Genomic DNA, 15,451 nt, shown 5'->3' with positions numbered 1-15,451 from the left:
TACAGGTGACTTACTTGATTTAATCGCCTTTAACCAATGCTGCGCTGTTTCTTTAACTTTTCCACACAATATTATTGAAGTTTTTTTCCCACTGGTTTTGATGAAACAACTTTGTTCAGGAATGGTATAAGATAATCGGGAATTTCCATGAAGACACTCTCTTCGAGCTCTCCATTTAGGTATGCTGTAATGACATCCATCTGATGGATCTCCAAATCCATTTTTGCTGCCAGTGCCGCAAGTAGTCTTATAGATGTTGAACGAGCGACTGGAGAAAACGTATCATGAAAGTCTTCACCTGGTCGTTGTGCAAAACCCTTCGCTACTAATCGTACTTTCTGTTTTCCGTCATCTTTAGTTCGAAGCACGAATCTATTCCCAATAACTTTTCGTGATTTCGGTCTTTCGACCACTTCCCATGTTTTATTCTTTAGTTGTGCCACTATTTCGTCTTCTAGCGCTTTTGACCAGGAATTTGTTTCATCGCTTTCAAGTGCCTCCAAAATCGTTACTGGAGTTTGATATGTAGTGAGAAACGCCATTTCACAATCTTCAAAAACGTTGTTGTCAGGTTCATCATCTGAATGGTTTTTATCAGCAATTTTTCTTACTGAACTTGTATTTTCGTCTTCGTTGGATGATTCTTCACCATTCCGATTTGACGTGTAATATTCTTTTCGAGGCCTACCGCGTGAATTTGTGCGAATAAGTCTCGGACGACCTCTCCTACGAATGGAGTTTTCTTCTCGCGTATCTGTATTTTCTACAATTTTCGGATTGACCGACAGTTTCTGATTTTCACAATTTTCGAACGCAATATCGATATAATCATTTGTTTGGCAGTCGTTTTCATTGTTAATATAAATGTTTTCGTATTTATTATGATAGATATTTTTGTTTACGAACACGACATCACGGCTTATTGTTATATTTCGTTTTGTAGGTGACCACAGCCGATAGGCTTTCGCTTCGTTTGAATATCCAACAAACATGTAAGGTTCTGACTTAGAATCGAATTTATCTCTAGTCTTATCCTTTTTTAGGACATATGCTTTAGAGCCAAATACTTGAAAATGTACAATAGTTGGCATTTTACCAGTCCACAACTTGTGCGGTACTACACCGTTCAATGCTTTTGTAGGACACCTATTCCGAATATAGCACGCTGTATTTATGGCCTCTGCCCAAAAATTTGGCGGAACTTCAGCTTGTTTCATCATGCAACGGGCCATTTCAACTAGAATTCTGTTTTTACGTTCAGCAATACCATTTTGCTCCGGCGTATATGGAGCAGTTAAGCGTCTTTGTATACCAAATTTCCTCAAGAATAAATTAAATTCAGAATTAACGTATTCTCTACCATTGTCTGATTGTAAAGCCTTAATTCGTTTACCCGTAAATGTTTCTACTGCTCTTTTGTATTGCTTAAATACATTTAATACATCGGATTTTTGTTTTATAAAATATACTTGACAATAGCGTGATTTGTCATCAATAAATGTTACGAAATATCTTGCATCCGAATTTGATGCTGTTCTCATTGGTCCGCACACATCACTATGCACGATCTCTAATAAATCACTTGTTCTAGTTTCTTTACTCTTAGGAAATGGTTTTTGTATTTGTTTTTCACTAATACAAATTTCGCAAGTCGGAAGTTTTTGTTTAGGATTTAATTTTAATCCGTGTACTAGGTTATTACTAGCCAATTTTTTAAGATCGTTTTCATTTATGTGGCCCATTTTCTGGTGCCACTTTTCAATGTCACATTTTTCTTCAACAACTTGTGCAAAATGATTTTTATTTTCAACAATAAAAAGATTTCCACATCTTTTCGCTCGAGTTATAACCTTCTGATATTTGTCCAATACGATTGCATCTGAAGGGCGAAAATGCACTTCATATCCGCTGTCTACTATTTTTGATACAGAAAGTAGACTTGTACGCAAGTCCTCGACATATAGAACTTCTTTAAGATCAATATTATTATCACGACCGTATACGTCTACAGTTATTTTCATTTTACCGACGCCGTTTATATTTGTTGTGTTGTCGTTTGCTAAGTTAAGCACTTTATTCGATTTTTGAAAGTCTGTAAAATATTCACGGTTTGCACTTAAATGGGCAGTACATCCACTATCTAGGCACCAATAATTTTCTTTTATTGAGCTAATAAATGCATCTTCAACATGATAGCTAAAATTATTGTTTACAGATTTTTCCGAATTTTTCAATTGCGTGTTATTTTCAGCTTTTGCTTTATTTTTACATCCACGTGCAAAATGTCCGATTTTGCCACAATTAAAACATTGTTTGTTTCGTTTAGAATCACTGTATCGTTTGTTTTGTTTTGCGTTTCGGCTTTTATTTCGATTTATGTATAGAGAGTTTTCATCACTATGTCTGTCTTCTTTTGTCCTTTGCGATTCAGCTTCTTCTAATATTTTCACTCGAAGTATGTCTGGCTTTGGCAGCTCGTCGCGCGTTTCTAACGCGCACCTGAAAGTATTAAAAGAGTCGGGCAGGCTATATAGGAGCAGTATGGCCAGAAGCTCATCCCCGATGGTGACGTCAATTTCCTTTAATTTTGCCACGGCTTCAAAAAAATCGTTGAGGTCCTCTCTAACCTTTTCACCCTCCTTCATGCGCGAAAGTGCAACCTTTTTCAGCAACGTCGCCTTGCGCGCAGGCCCTTTTGATGAATATGTGGCTTGTAGTTTCATCCACATTTCGTTTGAATTTGTGCATTCTGCAATTAATCTTAATTCTGATGCACTTACTGATAACATTATATCAGCACACGCTTTCTGATCAAAGCTGATCCATTTTGCAGCCCCTTCGCCCGTTGGACACGACGCAGTACCTTCGACATATGACCATAAATCGTTTTTTATGAGAATAGCTTTCATTTGTAATTTCCATGTATCGTAGTTTTCCGCGTTAAGCGGTTCAACTCGAATCACCGTTCCCGACATTTTTATACACGTATTAAATCTACTTTTTATGTGCACGTGCTTCTACTTCGCAGTGGAAGCGTGCTGGGCCCATAACCTATTATATATTTTTAGCAAAAGTGAAACACGGTCCGATGTATTTTTAACATGTTCTTTACTTCGCTTTATTAACTATACTAAAAATGAATAATGAATAATAATTACAAAAGGAATATAGAATAATGACAGGCCAGAGTTGCCAGGCAATTAATATTTAAAAAGTACTTTACATAACAACAGATATTAAGAAGTTTTATTTACGAAGTACTGGATCTCTCTGAAGAAAGTAGCCATTTAAAAAAGTCTCAACTAGTCAGCAATAGCTTGACTATGACTTGATGGATGTTTGTTTTCAAGGCGTCGAGATTTTGACGATTGTCCTCATGTCCATTTTTATAAACCTTCCAAAGAAAATATCATTCAGTGACGAATCGCATGATCTGACTTACTTAGTCACAAAACAAAAACGTGAAAACACAAATTCGGAATAATACTTCTGCAACAAAGTAAAACCATGTGTACTCTCTCTGAACTTTCTCACTTTTCAATCTTACAGCAACATGAGATATTTACTGCCACTCCACAACTTGCGATGTGTTTTTGCTCTTAGCTCTACTTAAGTCGAGTGTACTATATTGATTGCTCTTGGCTACAAAACCGGTTTACAAACACATGTAGTTATAGCTTTACTGATTTCATATATGGTAAGCGGCGCCTATTTTTTTCTTTGTCTAATATTTGTGCTTCTCCAAAACTTTCTTAACTGTACAAGGTTAGCATTGGAACTATGATATCAACATCGACATGATATATATTGTCATTTTAACTGCTTTACAAACCTCTTCAAAAACTTAATATACCCTATAATGTGAATAGTATTTTGAAGAAAGGGTATAAAAAGATTAGCTAATGAATTCATAAATAACCTATGTCGATAAAAATATCAATTAGAATGTCGGTAGTGCATATATTAAATAAACTACACTATGAGTTGATAGTAGTGTCTATTTTCAGTCACTTATCGAACTCATTAGATATTCTGAATGGAGTATAAAAGTATTTGCTTTGCAATTGTTAACCTTAGTAAACATTTGTCAACATTTGTTAGAAGTAAATATTTTAAACAAAAACATTTCAAATAACATTTAATTGTTTTAGATTGAGTTTTTCATAGACTTTTACGTATACTTAGAGAAATCTGCATTAAAATGACGTTTTTATCATCACTGATGCTTTGTTGTTGTTTGTTAGTGACTTTATCTTATTTGGCGTCTGGAGCTGGTGTTTTTAGACGTAAGTAAAGTTAAGAATTAATATAGTAAAATAATTTTATATTTTTGTTTTTTGTATTCCATTAATAATAACAATTTCTGTAAATATACTTTAGCTGCTCCGTTAGATTGTCCAGAAAATGAATTTTATGCTTGCGGATCAGCTTGTCAAACTACATGCGCCACACTTGGTCAACCATGCCCCATTATTAATATAAGATGTAATGATGCCTGCTACTGTGTCCCAGGATTTGCACGTGATTCAACCGGACGTTGTATTCTGATTGAAAAGTGCCCTTAAAATAGTTAATAGAGAAAGAAATAAAAAAATATGAAAATATCGCTAAAAATAAGATTGCCTTCAAAAAAAAGAAATAATGATAAATAATGAATATTAAATACATTATGAGAAATGGTGGTTAAATTGTGAGGAAATATAAATTGCGAAGTATAAATCTTATTAAACAGTTTATTTCAGAATAACAATTTCAAAAATTTAGTGAAAAAATATAAAATGAATATAGGACCACAAAGGTTTGTGTGACTGAATGCAAATCAGGATAAAGAAGTCATGATGGTAATGATTATGCCGATAAATACAATTTAACTAAAACCAAATTTTTAGGATATAGGACCAACTCTGACTTTTTAGCAAAAGATTATTAATGACATTGTTAAATTCTTTCTAAAAGTAAGCAGTCAGCTTTGGATTTCAACAATAGGGGTTTGTATGCAGAGTTTCCAGAATTTTCAACGTGATTACCTGCCTTTAAGTTTTGAGTTCGGATTAAAAAACTGAAAAAGACTTTTGTTGGACCTGAAAAGTGGGAACTCACACTATCTGGTGGAGTTCTTCAGTTCTTCGAGTACTTTCGGCGAACAAATGATTGTGTACCACTTAGAATTAACCGTTCTACGTTGTTGAAGTAGTACAGATGCGATATGTAAAAAAATATGCAAGCATTTGCTGGACGGGTTTTCGGGTTCTGGACGGGACAAGTTCTACTCACTTTGGAATACTCAAACAGTAAATTTGTGTTTTGTTTCCAGTTGATAAGGACAGATTTATGATTCGACATCTGTCACGATGTCGTAGATCTGTTTTGAGTTACCTTGGTCTTATTTTTTCAGCATTACCTTCACATTGCACCAATCAACATATGTCTTCTTTTGAGTGTTTGTCAAATTATGGGAAACCCAACGGGAACAAATCATATTGACAGTTAAATATATATGTAAAATTGAATATATGCTTGCACTACTAATGCTCAAGGATGACAATATCTCTCGGTATGTAATATGTGTCGATGTTTTCTGGTATAACAGCCGTTATTTAATGACCTTCACGAAATTTGTCGTAGAGATAATGACGGCGACTCGTAAACTCATTGAACCAGGTTTTTGCAGTCGTTGGTTATGGTGTTTCATCACCAAATGTCGAAGTTGATTGACATATGTTGATCGATGTATTGAAAGTTGATCAATGATTAATTCACGTCGAAAAAACTATATATAAATATAAATTTCAAACTTTTAGCCCAAGATCACCAAATTCGAAAACCACCACCATACATCATCATCGGAGGTCTATGGAAAAAACTGTTGGTTTAATTGTCCATGTATAAATAAAGTCTGTCAACTTTGAACTGTGTTTAAACTCATGTATAAACACTCAAAGTCAATGTACACTTAATTTACATTATTTAATTTTCCAGTTTTATTAATTTTTTGTTGTTTATTCATAAACACTTATTGCACGCATATACCACAGCTATATAAATATATTAATTAACTGTATCATATTAAGTTCTTATTTTTATGAAAAAAAAAATTCTTCGCAAAATAACTCAACGTTCTTTCGATTTATCTCGATTATTTTATTGACTTTTAAAACATATGTGGCTTATTGTTTTCTGGTTTTTTGTTCATATATGTTTTTAGTTCCTTAGTGATAAAATGATATACCATTAAGGAGGATAGATATTACGAAGAGTTAACTTACATCTTACTAATAATCTTAATTAGAAACGTAACATTAAGATTTTCTAATGGCTCATGTTCTCTTAACAATTATCCTAATCTTTTTTCAGTTATCGACATATTAAGTTAAATTCTTGAATGATATTTAGTTTGAGTTTTATTAAATGCAAGCCTTCTGATCTTTTATAAAATTGTAATTTTTTTTATAAATTATGTTATGTTCTCTCTTCTTGAGGTAATCGAATTCTCTTCAATAAAAACTTAAAATTTACTTACTCTCTGCCTACAGTGGGTAGAATTTAGCAAAATGTTTGCAATTACTAATATACACAAATATTTGCTTTTAGACATACCATTTGATCCAAAAAGAACGAGAAGTTAAAAAAATTTTTTAATAATTTTCTTTATTATGGCCTACAAAGTACTCTCCTCCTGCGGCAATACCATACATGCATGCCAACGCTTGATCCAATTTTCCATACAAGTTTTTGGCGTTCTCTTTTCGGTTTCGGCTCACCTTCGAAGCACCATTCGGTTAATTGTTGTTTGATGGGCATGTCAAATTCATAGACCGATGTCTCATCACCAGTTATGATGCGTTCGATGAATGTGGGGTCACTATCTGCGTTGGAAATCATTTCTTTGGCCACATCATAACGACGCTTTTTTTAAATGAAATTCAGCAAAAAATCGCCACACGAAAGTTTTTCGACTTCTTTGCATAGACGCCAAACAAAAACTAATCGTACGATATGTGTTAAACTTCGACAGAATGTGTATAATAGTGTTGCCAGAGTGAAAATAAAAAAAATTTACCTATTGGATAAGCGCGGGAATTCAAAAAAAGAACGAATAAGTTCTTTATTGATCACAAGGTATTTTGAAAATACTATGCTTTTGCATTCGAACTTTAAAATATTGTAAAAGTCTTGCCAGTCTTCCCAGTCTAGACATTAAGTGACTTATGCTTAAGTCATTTATTTTCTTAACTTAATCTTGTTTCTACACTGGTTTGGATTTTGGTCTATTGGCAAATTGTGTTCCCATATAATGAAGAGACTCAGGATTTAAAAGCACCTGGAAACTTTGGCGAAGCTAAGAATGTTGTTTAGTGGGAAGTCTTATAGTTGGATAAGATCCTTCTAAAGTATTTAGTGCAATAGTGCAAGGACAAAGTAGATGAGAGGTGCTTGTAGCAACTTCCCCACAGCTGCGACAAGTATGATTGCAAGAGAGATTCAATCTTCTAGCATAGTTTCCTAGTTTGCAGTGACCTGTAAGTAAACCTAACATAAAACTGATATTTCTACGGGGCATCTCAATGAGAATATTGGATTTCATTTTATTGGAAAGTGACCAGATTGCATACAGATGTCTGCATTTTGTTGAGTCTTTTCATCTTTTATATAAAATTTCAGCACAGAAAGAACTCAGAAACAATTTGTTGATTAAAAAAAAATAAATTTCTATAATTAATATATTCTAAAAACCAAATAAAATAAAATTATAAAAGTATATTTTTCTCAAACTTGATAAAAAGTATCGTTCTTTATATTGATTTATGCTCTTCAATGACAATCTTAGCTCTTCTTAGCTCTGCTTAGCTCTTCTTAATATTTTTTTAAGTATAAAAGCGTTCATTTTAAACCAGTCTCATTCAGTAAATATTTGTCGGTTGAAGTTGAAACATCATATTTTAAATAAAATATTTATTCTATATAATTGCTGTTGATTAAAGTTTTAATTTGTGAAAAATGTTGAATTCACGTTTATTGGTGCTTTGTTGTTTTTTATTTGTGACATTAGCTTTTACGTCATGTGAAGCTGCCGGTTTTCAGCGTGAGTGGTTTTTGAAGTGATTTTATGAATAATTAATTCCAAATAAATTAATATAATTAATAGAATTTTGAACGGTCTAATTGGTCAATGTTAAATAATACACAATTTTTTAAATGAATTTAAAAAACATATATTTCATTTGCACCGATATTTCGACTATAGTCTATAGTCCTCTTTAGAGTACTGATATAATAGAAATATTTTTAATATAGCAACAAATTCAATATGTTGCTATAGAAATAATTATAATAAAATTAAAATAAATTAAATTAAATCAAAATAATAATGAGGTTTTTTTCGAAAAGTAGTGAACTACAACAACAAAAAAATTTTTTTTTTATATTATTTTAATTAATTGAATTTTTGGCTGACCATACAGCTGTGTCGAGTATTGCCAAATATCCATCATCAGTGGTCTTGGAAATAATTCTTGTATTCAATTATTCGTAAATAATTTTTTGAGACTGCAAGTACCAGAAATCGAACTTATGTCCTGTCAAATTTGAAACTCAGAGTCAGCGCTCCTTAACCAACTGATCCAAAGCTGTACTTAATTTTCTATGTTCTCATTTATTTCTGGAGTTTTGTTACTTTTGCTATGAAAGTTTTTATTAACAATTTTACTTGCTGTGTTTATATTAGAACGAAATCATAAACCAGCTGTAGAATAATTGAATTAATTAATTAATTATAATTTTATTTTCAATTGTTAAATTTCGATTCTATTCTGTTCGTAGAGGCATTAATAATTATATCTAATAATTACATAGAAATAATTGTTCAAAAAAATAATTATATAGTATGTACACGAATTATATACCTATCCAATTCTCGTTTTATTCCAAGTATTTTTAAACACTTGAGCACAGTTCTACCTACATATCCGCATTATAGCTAAGTCTTATGTCACTAGAAGTCTGTCAAATATAAAGCATTTCTAAGAGAAAACAATTTTGTTGGATGTTTTCTTGGTGCAACACTTTTATATTTTCCAAATCCAGCTTTGGCTCGAGCTTCGATATAAAATAATGTGAAGTTAGTGATCTTTCGGAGTCAATAATATATTTAGGCATAACGCTGTGTTTATGTCCAGCTATACGCCTCTTTAACTTGTGTTTTGGTGTTCCTTGCATATATTGGATCTATCTCCTTAAGATTTGCTTTGATGAAGTACAATGTGTGTCTCCATTATTTCAGTGTTTGATTTAGTATTAGTATTAGAGTCATTATACAAGATATAGTATATACCAAGTATATAATATCTAAAATATAGATATTAGGTGCTGAGATTTGTTTAGAAAGTTGGGGAATATATATACAATACTCTTAAATATTTATTTACTCTGATTATATTAGTTTTGTTCGATTTTTTTGAATTATAAAAACTAGAACTATAGATTATAGTCGGAATATCGGTGCATATTAAATATATTTAACAAACCAATTTTAAAAATATGATTTATTTAATATTGATATTGAATTACTTTGTTCCAAACTATGTAAATAATATTTAATCATTTAAACCATAAATATAATTAATAAATATAATATATATAATAATACAATACAATACATAAATTTAAATATAATTAAATAAATTAAATAATTAAACAATTTGTATTTCTTATAATTTCATTTAGCTATTCCCAAAGATTGTCCAGCTAATGAATTTTATACGTCATGTGGAGGAAGTTGCCAAACTGAATGTGCCACTCTTGGAGAACCATGCCTTATTCGACACATTAGATGTCCTGATGGGTGCTATTGTAATGAAAACTATGCACGTGATGCAAGCGGAAGTTGTGTTCCAATTAAGGATTGCCCACAAAAATAGTTAATAGAATAAATAATATTCTCTAGAAGAGAATAGTTAATTAACTATTAATAATAATTAACTATTAATAATAGTTAACAGTTCATGCAAAAAAGATACATATTTTTTCTGTTAAAATGTGAATACTCCGAGAATTTGTTTAATAAATTTGCTAAATTTCTTTAATAGATACTTTTAATATATTTTATAATAAATTATATATAATAATAAATAATGAGAAATTGTATTTAATAATATAATAAAATAATATTCTTATTATTACATACTTAACTCCTTTTTAAACACGAAAAGTTAAATAAAATTTGTGCTAATATAAACTTACAAAAATTAACCCTTCTTAACTAAATGAATAGAAAGGAATGCAAAATATTGGGTGATATAAAATGGTCTGAGACATTTTTCAACACCTCACTAAATTCCTTACTATTTATCTGCATTTTTCTTCCTAAAAGTGGAAGAAAGAAAGAATGATGAATTCTTCATCATGTTCGAATTTATAATAATTGTAAGTCTGTTAAATTAATTCTAATAACAATTAAAACATGGTTAAAGAAATGTGACATATTAAATGTATAATTAATATAAATTCAATAATTAAATTAATATGATTATAATAATTAATAATTAATATAATAATAATTATAATAAATTATAAGTCGATACTATGACATTTGAAAATAGTGAAAAATAAGAATAATGCACAATGACTGTAAAACTGTGAAATAGCTAGGACAACAACAATTGTGGATTTGGTTCAATACAGTAGTGGCAATAAATATTTTAAAAGATCTACATAGTATTTATAAAAAGAACAATTTGCATATCTTTATTTATTTAAACTATAAGTATTTTTATTTATTTACGATTACAATTAGAAGTTGCTAGGTGTATACTCTACAAAACGGGTCACTACATACGAAAGTAATTAGTTGAACATAAGACGTTATAAGACGTTACTGAAAAATAAGACGTTATAATAAAAAAAAGTCTTTCTACATATTTAAATTAAATAGAAACCCTGGTACTAGGAAAAGCTGTAATAAAAAACTCGGAGGAGGGAGTGATAGCTGTATACAGACTATCACGAGGGAGACTGTTCAATTGAGTGATGTATCTGGGTGCTAACAGATAGTTTTCAACAGTTAGTTTTTATTTTATTATATTTTTTACTTTATTTTATTTTTTTTGACTTTATTAAATTTGTCTATTATTTATTTTCCTTTATTTTATTATTTTTTATTTTGCTTGGCTTTTATTTATATTATTATTTTTTTTGTTTTAATAATTTATTAATAAAAAAAACTACAATTTTGAAGATAGTCGAAACATTGGAAAAATATTTAAATAAAATATGAATTGTTTTTAAGTATAAATAATACATTATAGCTTTTTAATTTCTATTTAAATTGACCAATTAGCCCGTTAGTAAATTATTATAATATTTTGGTCATAAATAAACGAATAAAGTTTTTTTTTATTATAATCTTTTTTTTTTATTTAACATTATTTTAGTTATTTTATCCTGATATATATTATTTTATTTTATTATTAATTATTTTACTATTATTTTATTTTATAATTTATTTGTTTTATTTTATTTTATTTTGGTTTACTTTACTTTATTTTATTTTTTGTATTTAATTTATTTGTTTTATTTTATTTCACTTATATCATTTAATTTATATTTTATTTTAATTCATCTTATTTTTTATATTTATTTTTATGTTATTTTATTTATTACTTTATTTTATTTTTTTATTTAATTATTTGTTTTATTTTATTACACTTATATCATTTAATTTATATTTTATTTTAATTCATCATTTTTTTTATATTTATTTTATGTTATTTTATTTAATTTATTTTATTTTACTTTACTTCATTTTATTTTTTGTATTTAATTTATTTGTTTTATTTTATTCCACTTATATCATTTAACTTATATTTTATTTTAATTCATCATTTTTTAACATTTATTTTATATTATTTTATTTAATTTATTTTATTTTATTTTATGTAATTTCATTTTATTTTATTTTACTTTACTTTATTTTATTTTTTGTTTTTAATTTATTTGTTTTATTTCATTTCACTTATATCATTCAACTTATATTTTATTTTAATTCATCTTTTTTTTTTAAATATATTTTACGTTATTTTATTTTATTTTATTTACTCTTTTTAAATTTTTTTATTTACATTATTTTACTTTTATTATTATATTTATAAGCATATCTTTTTATTATGAAGAAATTGATTAGTGAGAATGTAAACTAAAAATAAATTTAAATATAAAGGTTATATATAAAATATAGTTGTCATTTGTCAAAGATAAAGCATGAAGCATAATTAATTGTACATTTTAGATCACTTGAAATACAGAATAAACTCTACAAACTTAAGTTTATATGTTTCTGTGTTAATTCCATTCCAAATTAATTCCAGGGCACGAAACTTAAGGAGCAGAAAATTTTTGGCAAAATGCAATTTATTTGCATATTAAAAGCAGTGGATTTCGTACGAAGCAAAAGGAAGATACAAAAACGAATACGAATAATAAAAAAATTGCTTATTTCATATTTAAAATTAAATATTTGAAATTGTTGAGAAATCGTACGAAATATCTACATTTGGTTGCACTTCCACAACTCCACTGTGGACCCATTCGAATGGCAACATGCAAAATCTCGTATGTTCCGAAACCTCAACAAGTGCCGCATACCGAAAATTATTGTATTGCGGTCTCGTCGGGCACATAAAGTGGGAGTCGAGCAGCGCCGAGTCGACTGGCTCACTGCCTCATTGCCTCACTGGCTCAGTGGCATGCCGTGCCAGAACCACTACCAAACTGTTTAAGTATTTCAGCAATTTCTTCGCAATTCCAAACATAATGAAGCTTCTGTTTTTGTAGGTTGAAAAGTGTATTTCCCAGAAATGTGCATTTCTCCACACATTCTCTCTTGTCTGTGCATGTGTTTGCATGTCTTGGCATGTGTTTGCATGTGTGTGCATGTTCCGAATTGAATATTTAATTACAAGTTGTGAACAAAGAAAATTGCTGCTTTTATTCCAATGTGAACCTGTGCGGTTTCGGTTATTTTGCATATTTCAACTAATATCCGTGCAACATTTATTCCTTCATTATGCCATTTTGTTTGATTCCCCCCGTGCTCTCTACTTCACTCCACTCAACTCTATTGCGCTCTACACTTCAATTCACAATTTAATAAAAACGTTTCTTTAGTTTTGTTTAATTAGTGTAGGAATCAGCTATTATATGGAATTTCTCTGGTTTGTTTCGTAATGTTTGAGTTGCATTAGGACTCAAATGGACTCAGGAAGTGTTTTTGTTAAAATATGAAAAAAAAAATAAGTTTATTTTAATATATAGACTTGTGTTGGTATTTGGAATGAAGCAATGGAACACTTTGTAGAGAATTTGTATTCGAAATAGGTGAATAGGTGCGATTTTTTAATTAAATGTGAGTTTATTAAGTTAATTAAGTGCAATTTTTAGTTTAAATGAGAGTTTTTTAAATTAAAGTTACGTTTTAATTGCAATATTTTTCAAATTTTTCAAATTAAAAATGCATAATGAGAGTATAGAAAACTACCCTACTCTCCCATTGATCTAACTTGCACATTGAAGGCCTTGCTGGAAAATCTACGCCAAGACTATTAGCTACCGGTCACACACAGAATCGTTGAACAAAGCTCGATAAACAAAAGGAGTGTAAATTATATGGATCAATTAGTTCCGCGTTTCAATTCTGAAAATAGTTTTGGAACACAATTGAAAAAAATAGGTGGAGTAAAGGCACTCAGATTGGTTATTAGATCTATAATATATACCAATAAGGCTAAAATATATTGACGGGAGTATAAACAAGAGAATGGGAAAACAACTCTGAGATAAACTGTTGTAGTCCTTTGCAACATCAGTTCTATTCCCATATAGAGCAGTAATATTACTACTATTACTACTAGAACTCAACTTTTATATAGGATTAGTTGTACTCAACTCCTATATAGGACAACAGGAACTTAATTCCTATATGACTCGTACTCAATTCCTATTATATATACTAAAACTCCTATATACGACTACTTCAACTCAACTTATATATAGAGCTCCTTGAACTCAACTCCTATATATGATTAATAGAGGTATTTCAACTCAATTCCTATATACTAAAACTCCTATATAAGAATACTTGAACTCAACTCCCACATAGAACTTCTTTAACTCAACTCCTATATAGGACTAATAGAGGTCCTATATAGAACTACTACTAGAACTAGTGAACGAATTATGAGGTCTCCACGGTCTCTATTAGTTTCCATGGAAACGAAACACAACTCTTAGATAAACAGTTCAACCGCTATATAAAGAACTGGAACTCACTAGATTAGCAGCATTGAACAGTTTGTGGTAATAAATACATTTCTGTAATATTTTTTGGACAATTCTGGAGCATTTGCTGCCACTGTATCTTTTTATTTTAATTTTGTGAAATTTATCTCTATTGTGTAAGTTAATCCCATTATTAATCTAGTTCTATGGGATTTATCTTCAATATAAGCATATATGTAGATAGTCAAAAATTGATAAAGCCAATTACCTCATATCAAATTTCTTCCAAAAATGTTCTAATGAGAAGGAAAGTTATAAGAGGTTAACCGCAAGTAGATGATTGCATATCTATTGGATACTGGGCTGGGATACTAAGGTAAAGGTATTGAAAAACACAAAATAGTAGATGTGATTGCTAAAGGTAATGTTTGATTGAAACTTGAATAATGAAACGATATAGAGAAACCTCAGTTTGTGTCTCCCAATAGCTTTTTCAGTAATATTTTTATTTTGATTCTAGATTTGATTTTTCCGTGAAAGTTAATTATATTTAATAAAATTTTATAATATCTTTACAGCTGGTCTGAAAAATCAAAGTACAAGCAGAAATTATATTAGCTTTTGTGTTCCTTTAACTAATTTTACTTTAGGGAAAACTCTTAAGCAAAAACTATGCATTAACGTGGCACGCAAATGTTTTTCATGAAAATATCCAAGTTGCTTAATGTGATTTAATTACACCTCCTCTCGCTGTATTTTCTTTTGATATTTTCTTATAAAGCAAACATGAACGTCAATTCCTTTCTCTCTTAATGCTTGTTTAGCTTAACTAAATGGCATTTCCCCACTATTAACCCATTTAGAGTTACTCAAAACCTTTTATTCAATTTTTCAATTTTTCATTTTCCTATTCTCTATTATTTTTATCTTTCTCATTTTTACTTCCTTAATTATGCAAAATACTGTGTAAATTCAATTACCACACTAGAACCACTGCAACATTGCAGCTAGCAACAAGCAACCAGCAACCAGCAACTGGTAACTAGCAACTGGCAACTACTAGCAACCAACAATAACAAAACATCATCATCAGCGCGAATGAATGGCCACGGCTACAAAAACAACTGCTCTTAATGCATTTTAAAATCGCGTTTGAGTTGACAGTTGACTTTAATAATTT

The 15,451-nt window shown here is 29.8% G+C and overlaps 2 protein-coding genes across 2 annotated transcripts; both read left to right on the top strand.

The window, feature by feature from the left end:
- The first annotated feature begins 4,133 nt into the window (after nucleotides 1–4,133).
- On the top strand, nucleotides 4,134–4,730 carry LOC119668899 (inducible metalloproteinase inhibitor protein-like). Its single transcript, XM_038078581.1, has 2 exons — nucleotides 4,134–4,286; nucleotides 4,381–4,730. The coding sequence occupies exons 1-2, from the start codon at nucleotides 4,202–4,204 to the stop codon at nucleotides 4,563–4,565; spliced, it is 270 nt and encodes an 89-aa protein (XP_037934509.1). The 5' UTR covers nucleotides 4,134–4,201; the 3' UTR covers nucleotides 4,566–4,730.
- A 3,179-nt stretch (nucleotides 4,731–7,909) lies between these two features.
- LOC119668889 (inducible metalloproteinase inhibitor protein-like) lies at nucleotides 7,910–9,985 on the top strand. The gene is made up of 2 exons (XM_038078569.1): nucleotides 7,910–8,083; nucleotides 9,724–9,985. The coding sequence occupies exons 1-2, from the start codon at nucleotides 7,999–8,001 to the stop codon at nucleotides 9,915–9,917; spliced, it is 279 nt and encodes a 92-aa protein (XP_037934497.1). The 5' UTR covers nucleotides 7,910–7,998; the 3' UTR covers nucleotides 9,918–9,985.
- Nucleotides 9,986–15,451: the final 5,466 nt, after the last annotated feature.

Source organism: Teleopsis dalmanni, chromosome 1, assembly GCF_002237135.1.
Source record: "Teleopsis dalmanni isolate 2A chromosome 1, ASM223713v2, whole genome shotgun sequence".
Classification (NCBI taxonomy): domain Eukaryota; kingdom Metazoa; phylum Arthropoda; class Insecta; order Diptera; family Diopsidae; genus Teleopsis; species Teleopsis dalmanni.
The sequence above is the reverse complement of the archived record's forward strand: the minus strand, read 5'-3'. Positions and strand labels throughout refer to the sequence as shown.